The sequence below is a fragment of the Syngnathoides biaculeatus genome, chromosome 11 (assembly GCF_019802595.1).
Source record: "Syngnathoides biaculeatus isolate LvHL_M chromosome 11, ASM1980259v1, whole genome shotgun sequence".
Lineage (NCBI taxonomy): Eukaryota > Metazoa > Chordata > Actinopteri > Syngnathiformes > Syngnathidae > Syngnathoides > Syngnathoides biaculeatus.
Window position 1 is genome coordinate 24415700 of NC_084650.1, and position 13948 is coordinate 24429647.

Below are 13948 nucleotides of genomic sequence, written 5' to 3' on the forward strand. Positions count from 1 at the left end.
TCCATGATGAAAGAACAGGGTTAAATCTTTGTTCCTCTACCTGCTGACCACAATTTTTCTGTCAGCCTTCAAAAATTGGTCAAAATTGTCAAAAATGTCAGACACCAGACTCTCGCAGTTTATGAAAAACAGTTGGGATTAAATGAGTTAATTATGGCACTCTATTACCTTCAAAGTGTTGTGATTTTACGTAGAAAACTACACTTCCGAGAACATTACAGCTCGTCCCGGAGACATTTGTTTTTAGAATTTCTTTGGCTTCCAGGCAGCATTGCAGTGTGGGAAACATAAGTGTGGGCACATTTCCCAGAAAACTAATGGTGCTGAAACAAAGTACCAACAATTTATACATTTGTGAGTCCCATTTTGCTATTGAGAGATAAGCATCAGATTTCCTTCACCAACCAGAGGATATGAAATGCTAGCATGCACCCAACCACCCACAATAAACAGTAGTAGTCATAATAATGGTAGATCTACATGGACTGTTAGAATTCCTACACAGTTTACCTGATTTGAATGTAGATGGCATGAAAGTAAAGCTAAAACTATGGAGTTCTGGTACATCTTGTTTATTTCAGCTTTAGCTTTTATGAACTACAGGGAGAGAGAGAAAGATAGAGAGAGAGAGAGAGAGAGAGAGATGTTGTTTTTAAATTGAATAACACTTTTACATTAACCTTACATTTGATTTATATTAGCCTTGTGATTGACTCTTCCACTGATTGATTGAAAGCAATTTGCTATCCACATGCCTGTTGCTGTTTGCAGTCAAACAGATTGGTACGGGAAACTAAGTACGTATACAGCTCAACTTAGTGTATAACTGAGAACAGTTGTATGCAGGAAAGCAAAAAATAAATGAGAAAAAAATAAACCTGAGCAGTGCAAGTTTACATGATGTTCAGGTGCCCTCGAGGGTTTGCACTTTCATGCAGCACAAGGACAACATCACAGTTCTCACTGTGCAAGGCGCAGAAACAAGTTGTTCACCTTAGTGCGTGTACGTGATACTCATCTCGTGTTTTATTCAAATGTAGCCATCTCTCCGGAAGCTGAAATCCTTGCTCTTGCTTTGGCCTTGTAGTTTAAAGCGCGATCTCTTGAGCATGTTCGTGTTAATTAGCATGTCATTAGCCAGTTAGCCCATTGTCTGCTGGCTTTTTTGTTCCCCTTCTCGACACTCTCGTTAACAGTGAATGCCGAGAATAGGTACGAGGTGCATTTCTGAAGCAAATATAAATCCCCCAAAGTATCGTTTAGAAGCACTCAGCCCTTTTTCAAAACATTTCAACACCGGAATCAAAACAAAAGAGCACTGATTCTAAGGAGGAACTAATTTAGAATCAGTGCTCTTCATTTTTAGAATTACTCTGCCTTCTGGAGCTTGTTGATGCTTTTGAAATTGGTTAATTATATTGCTGAAAACGTATTATGAGTCTTAAGTGTATGAATGAACTCTACTGTTAAATAGATTGTCTCTTGCTTCTTTTCATAACGTCGTTGTATTATTTGTATTTTCTGACTTTAGTTAATTTGTGAATTTTGAAATAGTGACAAATAGCATCATTTTATTATTATAAATAATGATTATTGTTATTATTAATGCACTATGTTAAGAAGGGTTGCCAGTACTGTACAACTGGAAAGGTTACAAGATGAAAGTTTTTTTCTGGTACTGAAATACTTTTCACACTAATGATTTTAATTGGACAAGCTTTATCATTTTTGGGCGGTCATGTGACACAATCACAACCAACCCTAATAAGACAACTTCTTTATTCTACTCAAAAGAAAAGATAGATGAAAAGATAGTAAATATATGATATTATATAGATTTTTTTTTTCTTATTAGATCTACTATCCAAATAATTAATGAATTAGTTTCTCCAAAACCTTTTTTGCCTCAGTTTACAACTTTTCCTTGTTCCTTCATTTTGTATAATACTGTAGCTTACTATTATTTTTTTCCCCCCATAGGATCCTAATACTCCTTTGTACTAAACAGGAATGAATAATGTTTGTTAACTTTGTGTTATGTGATTTCAACTGCTGCTGTGCCATTTTCATTGAAGACAATTGCAATGAAAGAATCCACAATATTCTTGTTTTTGAAATTGCCTGTTCCTCTCTATGTCTCTGCCTGCTTCACCAAACAGGGGCCCATGCAAAAAAACAGGGTGAGGATTTATCGGATAACGACGGTGATGAAGACGAAGGTATTTTCATGGTGAACAAAGATGATGCATGGTTATTCCAAAAAATGTTTTTTCCCCCCTTCATTTTTCATTTTCACTCTATCTGGAAATTATTTTTGTTTATTTATGTATTCATTTATTTTTCTTACTGTATTTGAAGTGAATAAATGTGATCAGTATCTAAATTGAACCAGCGTTATTGCAAAAAAAGTCAGATGAGATCAGGAGTCAAGCTAGATAAATGTCCCGCTTAACCCTTTGAAATATCTGGTGTTGACAAAGAGTACAGGTGGCGCTAAGAGTCTCCGGTGGAGGTATGTCCAGCCAAAGCATTTGTGGCAAAAAAAAAAATGGCCAAGAGGAAGCGAGGCAGCGGTATCATATCAGCCTATTCAGCAGGTCTTCCAGCAGATTTAGATGAAGAGAGGCAGTTCACGAGGACCGCTGGAGAGGATTACAGGCGAGTGGTGTTAAAAATGGAATATTGCTGCTCAGCAATCGCGTTGTTCACTTTCCATATTTATCTTGGGATATTCCAGGCTCAGGCTGGATCTCTTGGAGAGATTAGAATGAGAACTGATTCATGCGCTGCAACAGAAATGTCTTAAGTCCTGAAATCTTAACCAAATCCTTGATATCTTGCCGCCTTTGCCTTCTTTATGCCACACCAGCCCAGGTGATGCAAGCATGATGTTGAGTATTGAGATAAAGCACTGTCAAGGATTGTATTTTATCAAATATGGTGGCATATTTGTTGAGAGGAGACTTCTGGGAAGTCAGCTCATTATTGTTTGTGGTTTTTGACTTCTCATTGATTCTCACTTCTCGCTTCCTTCAAACTGTTGTGAAACTGGCTGGATCTTGAAAAGGCCATTCAGACGTTTCCAGATCTTGACTGTTTTTTTCATCTCTCCAAAAAACCCAATCTATAGCTTGATCACAGAATAAGAAGTGTTGCCATGGCAAACTCCTCCAAGCCCAGTGTGAACTCTTACAACTCACCCTGCAGCTTTGCATCCCTTCAAGGGAGGCCACATGCATCTTGTCTGGAGTCCCACTGAAAATGCTGACGAGTGTCGATCCGTTTCTCTGGCAGGTCTCAACATGCATGTTCACACTGGCTTGGTCTTTAAGCTGTGCAAGACTAGCCGGACTGAAATTGTGACATCTATTCTTTACAAAGCGCAACTAAAGCTATTTACAGAACAGCAGTGGAGAAAGCACAGAACCCAGTATCTCAGTGGATTCTCTGTCTCGGTGCTGAAGCTTAATGCCTGTGTTGGCCATCAATCCTTTAACATGATTGAGGAGATTTTCATTGTTCTGGTAAATATGTGCTTTTGAACCGCCAGCTCAAGAGAGCAAGACGGAAAGAGGAAGTGTACCGGGACTTCTCTAGTCTCTGTTATTCTCCCCCAAAGTATTGCCTCTTGAAAAAAGGGCGCCATTCACTGAAGGATGGATGAGAACACAACGCAAACCAAAAAATATATATCAAATCCTTGGAAGTTGCCTTGCATTTTACTCTAGTGTACAATTACTGCGCGTAATAGCTATCCCCTTCTGGTGAATGCACTGCGTGTGTCACTGATGAAAATCGAATGTTAGTTTTAATGTTAAAGGGCAAGTAGAAGAAGAACACACAGAACTCCCACTCACTCACACAGTCCTTGGTGATTCACCTCCCATCCACATTCTCATGCACTGTGCAGAACTTGCTGTCTTGTACGGCTGCTCAGCACCTCCATCGCTCAGCCCCTGCATTACTATGCTGGCTCAGTTGGGTGACTGTCTATGTGGGGATAATTCTCCCCCTCCCACTATCTTTGAGCTGTCCTCCCCCATTTTAGAAGCCCCAAGACATGAACTTCAGATTGAGTCTTTTTTTTCATCTATTACAACAATAAGAGTGTTTTCTGAAAATATGCATTTAGTATGCAGTTCCAATAATACTGAACACAATACATTAACAGTGGCTGTGTCTGTAATGCTCACTTTATTCCAAATATTAAAAATATCTCTTACCTGACATTTTAATATAAAAACAAACATTGGTTTGTGATTGGTAAATGCCTCACCCCTCCACACTTTATTTCAACTATCAGTGCAGACATTTTTTTCAATAAGTAATGTTCTAAATGAAGTGTTCAATTCACCAGTTCACCAACATACATAATAATAAGGCCTAATTTTTAATTAATAAACTGTGCATAAAATTTATGTGGGGCAAATTGAGGAGAACATGAAGACTACACTACAAATTGCTTTTTCTTTTACCGTTGATGTTCACACTTATTTTATTGTGCAGCCAGCTCCTTAGAGATGTAAGTGGTTTGGCTAATTAGTATAAGAAGCCCATGGCCCATGCCAGAGGTCCATACTATTATTACTATTATTTGGCCATATCGTACTGAACAACCAGCACAGAACTGTATCACTATTGCTATTAGCATTACATTGAAATAGGTTTACCATCTATTGCTGAGTGTAATTAGCTAAATTATTATTTTAATTATTATTGCTAAAACCTCTCATATGGTGGCACTCATATTTTTCCCCAAAATGTTGATCAGCGTTCAACACAGTAACGAGATCAACAGAGATCACTCAACAGAGCCTTGTTTGAAAGTAGCTTTTGCAATTGCCTGTGAAAATCCACATGAAGACACATAGCCTCTTCTACAGGTTAATGGAAAGGAAGGGAAAACGTAAAATTAGCCGTCCATGAACTGTACATCTTTTTATCTGTCAGACTATCCCCGAGGCTTCCCCTCGGAACGTTCCTGTCTGTTTTGCTTCTTCATGTCTTTCGGAGTGACAGTCAACCCGGTGGCAGCGCCATAGTCTATTCAAATTCATCCTAGAATCCCCTGCGGCAACATGAGTGTGTAGGCCAACGTGGTGATTTACGTTGTCCCACAATAGAGACCCAATTTTCCAGGGGCTGTTATTACACTGTAAATAGGCCCATGGAAGCTTCCTGTCGAGAGAAAGCGAGGCTAAACCTGGCTTTTGTGGACCTGCTCCTTATTTGACCACAGCTCCATTCAGGAAGGAGGCCTCCTGTGAGAATGTATGCCCCAATGCATCCATCTATCCATTTTTCAAGCTGCTTATCCTCACAAGGGTTGCGGGAGTCCTGAAGCCTATCTCTGTAGACTTTGAGTGAAAGGCAAACTTCACCATCAACATATTGATGTTATGACTTACTGGGAACTGAACCCATGCCACCAGCACCAAAGTCAGGCGAGTGTACCACTACACCATCCGTAACTGTACCCCAAACCATCAAACAAAAAGGTAAAACATGCAGGCACAAAAACGTCGCTAATGCTTCCATCCAACCACACACGAGAACAGGCACACAAACTCTGTGCCAGCCAGCAGAGGCGAAACCCACCTGCCTTGACATTCCCATGAATTCCATTGCATGAAGATAAATGAATGCCCATCTAGCAAAGCCCCCACCCAGCTCTTCTCGGGCTGCCTGGATGGGAACCGTTGAATCGACTTACCCACCATTCTCCCCATCCCATTCTTTTCGGTGTGACACAGTAAGTATTCACAAGAACATATTTTTAACTTACTTCTAGTACTTGCATGACATAATTGTTCAGTTCTGAAAAATGAGGTCATTATTTTATATATCTATATATACAATGCATATATCAGTAGCAGTATATAAGCAGTGATGAGCTCCCTGTGCAAGACCACCCTTAGCATGACCCTTAAATACAAAAATCTTCAAACAACAAAGATATACACCCTTGACATTGATAGCCTCTCACCTCAAAATTTGGCATGAAAATAATTGAAACCCCACATAATGTGGAATGACATCATTTGTTTAGTTTCTTTCTCTTTTTTTTTTTTTGCGTTCAGGGGTTGTGCGTGCAGCGACCCTCACTCTGAAACACATTGTGATTCAAAAAGCGGCCGTCAAACGGGGATCCTGCGTGGCCGCACCTACCAGAAACGGCCGTGGAATATAATAGCATGTAAATATTAAAACTAACAACTGATGGCAACAGTATTTCTATCAAGGATTCCAGATAAAAGTTGTATTTGTTTCATGCTTCAATTGCCCCTGAGGTCCTTCGATTGTAGTCCTTTCGTTCTGTACTCCGTCAACATTACATACAAATGAGATGATTTTCTTTCTTCTTTTTTTTTTTTTTAAATCACCGAAGGGCTGAAAGAGGGTCAATAATGGTCTGGTTGAGTTGACAGCTTGACTCACCACAGGCACTGGCAGCCCACACTATCTTTTTCTCTTGCCCTTTTCCCACAAGTGTCATGAAATAATTGGTGAAGAACAAGCATGCAAGACATAAAAATCAATCCAAAACACGTCCCTTTGAATAATTTCATTGAAAAAGTTAAAAAAGTTGGGTGATACCAGTAGAAGTAATGCAAATTTTAAAAAAAGTGTGCGCGCCACACAGAGTAAGCGTTTTACACCCCTGTCTGCTGGATTTGCTGGATCACTGTTCCTTTTGCCCCCAATGCAAGTGGACTTTAACAATGAAAAATAAAAATGAATTCCTTCATCTCTATCTGGATCTCTCAGAGAATGGAATGGCTTTATTTAATGCAGCAGAGTTTCAACTAAAGTTTCATGAAATGGTGTTTGGGTCACTTGTATCTTATTTTGATGTATAGACACCTTCAAACCCTTTCATATATGCGTTCTGTGCATTTCTGCAGCTCAAAAATGTCAAAAATCAAACACCATTCTTTGCACATGCACTTCCACTCGAGAAGGTTTCATGGAAAACAGTTTATGGCGTTTTGATATCAGTAGGAACTCTTGCACAACATCCTTCCTGCTTGTTGATTTTACCTTTTGTTGTTTTTTTATTTTATAATTTTCCAGCTTTGAGGTTTTCTGTGATTATAGAAACAAGTTCTCATTTCATTCTGGGGGCAAACATCTGTTTGTGTGTGTTAGGGGTTGCAGCAATAGCTAAAGGGAACTTGAGTTCCCCTCACATTATTTTTCTTAGCCATCATCCATCTTTGGCCCTCCTCCCTTTTCAATACAACACACCACACATTATTCCCTCTTGCCAACCTCACATTTAGACCCCCAAACCACCAGCCAAGCAGGAAGTCACCTTCACCCAAAGGTCATTGCTGCCATTACTCGCGCAGTGGGGATGCAAAGATTCATGGTGGATGCACTCACTTTCACACTTTCACAGGAACTGCCATGCCAAGATTTATTTCACATTTTAATACACACCTGTGTTAGTCATGGAAATGTCAAGGGAACAGTGAGATTGCCCTAAAACGAAACAATAGATGCCAGCCTCTGAAAGTCAACTGGATTCTCACTATTTCTTAAACCCTTTGAGTTCAAGCCTTTTTCCTTCACGTCAGCATTTTCACTTCAAGGCCGAGTTGCCCACACACACACACAGACACACATATATACACACGCTGAGTAACTCATTTGATGTGGATGAAAGGGAATGCAAGCAGATATTCTGTGACATTCTAAATATTATTAGTGACTTGTAGCAGCTGCATAATTTGGTGTAATTACACAAAATGTTTTGCAAGCAGCTCCACAGCAAAAGAGAAGAAGAAGGGGAAAAAAAGGCTGGCACTTTTAACTATGAAAACCGCGAGTAATGTACTTGTCATGACTAAAGTGTGAACTTTGTCCTGACAAGAACATTACGGCAGGATGCGTGTCATGTCCTACCACATTAGGACATTGTCACCCATCGCAACCTCCGCCACTGCCCCCACTCCACCTCCATGTCCACCGCACCACAGACTCCATGACAGCCACCACGTTTCAGCAAGTGTCGAACCCCAGCCGCACTTATCGCCGCCTGCCTCTGTCCTGTGCCACAGTGTCAAGGCCTGCTTTTCAATGTCAAATATGTAACTGATTTCAGTGAAGAGGCATGATGTCAAAGCACAAAGGCCCAGACGGAGGAGCACACGGAGAAAGCGAGGGGCTAAATGGCCGGGTTTCTCTTACAGAAGTAGAATATATTGACTCGGCTCAGGACTGGAGAATAGGGGCTGCCAGCAGTCCAATCAATCCACTCCTCACTTGAAAGGTTCTGCTCCCTTATGTCCTGTTAAAAGACGTGCTTTGCTATATTTTTGGCACTTGTCAGCCGGACTGTTGGCTACCACTTTTTCTCATCTCAGAGCAGAATCTCACAGAAATGTAGTAGGATTTCATATACGGTACAGTACAATGTTCAAGTTTCTCAAAAGTCCCCCGAGAAACACACAGCTTTAGTTTCAAAGAACAGCGTGCATAACGTCATTTGAGACCTCAGCATATCGTGCAAAACATTTTCTTTTTCAGGCATTTTTGCCTACACTTCAATGCTACTGAGATAAGAACAACGTTAGAAGAATAATACTCTATATAATAAGTTCCCTTGGTGAAGTTAAAGTGTTGTTTATTAGAAGTGGATAACTTCTTTTTACACTTTGAGAAGCAAAAATAAATCACCTCCCTAATCTGCCTTCATCATTCAGTGTTAAATGTTAGTTTTAGTTTTCATGTTTTGTTTTTAGCACCAACAGTTCACTTTTTTTTACTTGCATGATAGTTAAGAATAGTAAAACACTTCTTTAAAAACACTTGTGTGAAGTTACCTTTTTGTAAAATCACAAGAAATAAGAAGTGTCTGCCTATAATACGTCTCAAACACCGAAAATCTTAAAATAAGGGAAAATAATAGTCTTCATGACTAAATGTAGTATTTTGGCCACAGCGTGTTTTTATGGTCCATAATTGTTGGAGTGTGTCGGTAAAATATAGAGCTTTACTTACCATTGTCAATACATCAATACAATGTGCAGTAGAATAGTAAACTGTATAGTTGATTTTAAGAATGGTTTATGAGAAAAAGTTGTTAATGTGGTCAAAGGCTATAAGAGTGAAAGGGAATTTTTTTTTTAGTCCGTGAGGAAAGCGACATTCAAATGTTTGGTTTGTCTCATCAGTTATTGCAAAAAAAGCATGACGTAAAAAAAAACATTTTTTTTTTTCAGTTGTGCATGCAGTTGTATTCCCACTGTACTTATATGTGCATTAATGAAATCTCCTTTTCTATTCCAGCACTGTGCGCCGATGAAAATGTTTGCCATCATATGTTTTCTTGAGTTTTATTCGGAAGGGGGTCAATTACATGTTGATTTGTTCACATTAACATCGATGAAAGAGTCAGGTCACAGTGTTCTGACTATAGGTCCCGATTCCAATTATAAAACCTTATTTCATTGGTTTATAATATCCACTCACATCCATATAATACTGCTTAAAAGTGAAAATTCCAGAAAATAGTCAATGACAGCATTTGGCATTTGTTTATACATCTGTAGGACTCCTCCCACCTAAGAATCAAATAAAAAAAAAAGCTCAACAAATAGAGCTTAAGTGTATTATGTCACACTCCTAAAAGGGAATGAACTGTTGCCATGGTGACATGAGGTGAATCAACAAAAGAAGTGACTGATGACATTGACGTGACTAATTTATTTTCTTGCATTTTTTTATTATTATTTCTCCCGTTTGGCCCTCTCTCATCTCCCATGTGTCTGTAGTACATATCTGCTCGTCTGTTTTCCCTTTGAATCTACTGCCTCTACCTCACACATCCTCTCCTCCTGTTGTTTAAGACGCGTGTGCGGAGATGTCAGCTCCAAATCATATTTCACTGTTGTCCTTCCAGATACCTGCCCAATAAAGGCAAACCAAATTGAAAGTCAGCATTATATGCCACACATACGACTGCATCGCTGTTAACTGTGTGTAAACCAAATAGGGCTATTCAGGATATGGGAGAACATTTTCAGTTCCCAGGATGCCATTTTTTTTAGGATGTCATATTTTTTTGAGAAGGGCAGCTCAATGGAAACCCCTCAGTGTGTATTTTTCTGCTCAATTTTCTTTCATTTTCTCAACTGTACCCTTTTTTTAGTCAGTCTGATGCTTTCTTCATCAGTTTTTGCCCTTTGCACCCCTTTTCATTCGCACCACTCTCAGAGCGTGAGGGGGTGGCGAGAAGTTGCGGGAAAGAGACGCCAGAAAAAGGCAGGAGGAAGACAGGGGCGAATCTGTGATTGAAAATGATACAAAGTGAGGGAGGGGGGTGTGGCGGAGGGGCTGCAGCAGTGAAAATGAGAGACTTTTTTTTTGTCTTGTCTCCCCACTGCTCACTAATTCAGAATACTATTCTTCAGACAGAGGCTTTTTTTTAACAGCAGTAAATGTGCTTTATCTGGCCGAAGTGTGAGTCCAGCTGGCCATCCATCTCCATCTTGGGAATACGATAAATAGCCCAGAATGTCCTGCAATTCTGTGCAAACAAGTTAGCGTGCACAGGCCCGTGCTGGGAGGGGGTTACATTGTGTAATTAGAGGGTGCTTTTTCCGATCACTGTCAGTCAAATTGGCCCCTCTCGGTGAGGAAATAGGTCACAGTAGATGCGCTGCTTGCCCAAATTTTAGAAGGCTGTGCGCATCCTGGAAAGCCAAACACTAGGCTTAATAGTTTGTTGTCTAAGAGGTTAATTACACGTCATTTGCAGCTTAGATGGGCAATTTCTTGAACAGAATCGAACTCAGGATAATGAGTTGACATTTGGATGCTGGAGAAGCAATCGGATGACGCTCGCTTGCCCATTAAAGCTGGTATCTGGGAGGTTATGGCCACTTTGTTTGTTGACCAACGAGCCGATGTGAATGTGGACTGAGTCACCGTCGGCATCGATGGGCGAGAATCCAATGTGAATGTGGTAACGCTGGCCGCTCTTGCAGACATACGAGACACCGGGGCCAAGCCTGTGATGGTCTACATCCACGGGGGATCCTACATGGAGGGGACGGGCAACATGATTGATGGCAGTGTCCTGGCGAGCTACGGGAATGTCATCGTTATCACCCTCAACTACCGTGTTGGAGTTCTTGGTAAGTTGTTTGGTTTTTATTTCATTTTCCAGCCACATTGCTTGTGTTAAATGATCGTTTTCTGGCGTAACTTTGGAGTTCACTTGCTGGGTTGTAATGATTTGTCATGTAGGAAGCACAAGGGAAAATGACTGGAAATATGCATTTTCCGGGATAATCTCGTGTATTATCGATCAGAGCATTTAATCATACAGTCCCTAAGGTTCTTTATTGACTTAACTACAGAAGGAACCAGGTTTCTGCTACAGTTGAGACCACTGCATGAGGAAATGTGGCATATTGTGTCTTTCTTGTGGAAAATAGATTTTGCCAGTTTGTAAAATGTTAAAAAAATATGGAATTTCATGTGAGCTGAGTTTAGTTGCAAATTGACTAACACAGATAAATCTTTCAGAAATGTGTGTGAATGTGTTTGTACCTGTGTGTGTGCGTGCCTGTGTGTATTCATGGGGGTGGGAATGGAGAGTGGCTGAAAAAGTCACCACCATGACACAGCTACACTAACAGACAATGGAGTTTGTTACCACACTAAGCCAGCTTTTTACCTACATTATCATCAGTATCATCCAACCATAAGGAACATACTGTAATTTCCTTCATATTTTTTAACAGTAAGAAAATAATCTTTATTCTTTTATTCAAAGAATGTATGCTATCGTTGTCCTCATTGTACATTTTATTTGTGGTGTTCATTATTGACATGGCTACAAATGGGAGCATATTGGTTCCCTTTATAAACAAAGCTCATCTGTTGGATTCAAGCAAACAACAGCAGAATTTGCACATGAGTGGCAAACGTTCCATTAATAAACATTAGTCATAGAGTCCACATAATGCCTCAGCAATATTATTTACCTTGTGATATTTACCAGGTTTTAGTAAGATTAATGCATATTAGCCACTGTGAATTCAGTTCTTGTGACTCCAATCACAAAATTATTGATTGGATTAGAACAGTGACTCCTTCCTGTGGTACCCGAGATGTTTTTTTGGATAGTCTAAGTGTTTAATTATCCCACATAAATGGTTGCCTTTCATTGGCACTTTTAGAGGCGCATTATTCAACAATATATATTATTGGGGTTTTACTTGTCTGTAAGAGGTATTTCCATCCATCTACCTTTTCCTACACCGCTTATCCTAATGAGGGATGTGGGGATGCTGGAGCCTATTTCCAGCTATCTTCAGCCAGGATGCAAGATCTACACTGAACTGGTTCCCATCCAATTTAAGGGAATATAGAAGCAACTCAACTCACATTCATAGCAATGGACAATTTAGAGTCTTCAATGAACCTACACTGCATGTTTTTTGGGGGATAAGTGAGGAAAGTGAAGTACACAGAGAAAACCTACACAGAAAACAGGGACCATGAGAACGCCACACAAAGCGAGGCCAGATTTGAACCCAGGTCCTCCGAACTGTGAGGCAGATGTGCTAACCAGTTAATCACTGTGCTGCCAGGAGGCATTTTAACACATAATATTAAAAACACATTATCATTGTTATATCCCGCAGTCCTATTCCCTTGCAAAGTCTCTCTGACACATTGATCACATGAGTAATAATACCTCTTTTGATTCAAAATTATACTTTGTTTAATACAGTTGATGTTGTCTGTTACGATATCCACCCCTGGTAATCCAACTTGGGAGGGTGATAAACTGGACCTTGCGATTCCTCCATCCAACCACTGGTTTAAGGCTCAGCATCTAAGGTTAATAGACTTTAGCGCGTTATGGTCCCATTTCATTTGTGGCCCTTCAATTATGAGTCAGAAATTGCTACGCTCATCGCCACATTTTGCTAAATGTCATTCTACATGCATGCACACACTGCAGTAGTCAGTGGTCAAAACATGCACATCCTCATGCATCCAAACACACAGATTGCGCAACATGCAGAGAAAATCATTACATCCACACATGTGTTCGGCTCACACGCACAAACACACAGTTGGTCTCTCTGTGAGCTCCTTTTGAGAAATGAGCAGAGAAGAAGTGATGCGTGTGCTCGGCTGATAATATAGCGTGGTCCGATAATCTCCCCATGGTGCAGCTTTAACTGTTATTACCGACACACTCGTATGGCACAAATAAATCCAAGACCAGAGAGAAATCACAGCATACTGGGCAAATTAGCTCTAAACTGTCCGGAACACCATTGCTCCAATAGTATTATCTATCATTGCCCCAACATGATATGTAACAGTTGTTTTTTGAGCTACTTTCACATACTGAAGGACGGAAGTGACAGGGAAAATGTGCAAAGACTAAGAACAATAGTGAAGTGAATAGTAAGCAGCAGTAGTAATAGTAATACATGTAGCATTTAACTCTTTTTTTTCACCATTTCTTTTGTCCTATTTTTTTGGGGTGTGGCTAAAAATAATAGCTAAAAATGTTAGTTAATTGAAAAAACACACCTTACATGAATGTAATATATTTTTTCAAACATTTGGTACGCGAAACGCTGTTGGTTTTAAGATGCCCAACGACAAGATTCGACACACTCGCCACAAATCATTCTCGGAATTGACAAAGTCAAAAGATTCTCTCAAGGAATTATTGTCAAAGTCTGGTATGGGGACCAAGAGTGACAAAACTAAAATATTGAATTGACTTGTTCCATAACAGGAAGTAACTTAATAGACAATGGACAAAGAACACATAAATTATCGCAGTAAATAAATAAATAAATACATACATACATACATACATAAAGTGTGAAAGTTCTTTCAATTAAGATGCTTTAATGGACAAATAATAGACAATTAGACGTGATAATGAATTTAAAGTAAAAGC

General features: G+C 39.7%; 1 protein-coding gene across 2 annotated transcripts in view; it reads left to right on the forward strand.

Moving 5' to 3' along the window:
- LOC133508867 (neuroligin-3-like) overlaps window positions 1–13948 on the forward strand; it is a 182315-nt gene that overhangs the window by 52511 nt on the left and 115856 nt on the right. The window contains exons 4-5 of one of the 2 annotated variants that reach the window (XM_061835373.1): window positions 2160–2219; window positions 10995–11144. In XM_061835373.1, the coding sequence (XP_061691357.1) occupies window positions 2160–2219; window positions 10995–11144 (210 nt within the window). The remainder of the gene's footprint in view (window positions 1–2159; window positions 2220–10994; window positions 11145–13948) is intronic. The other variant, XM_061835374.1, reaches the window with a different exon arrangement.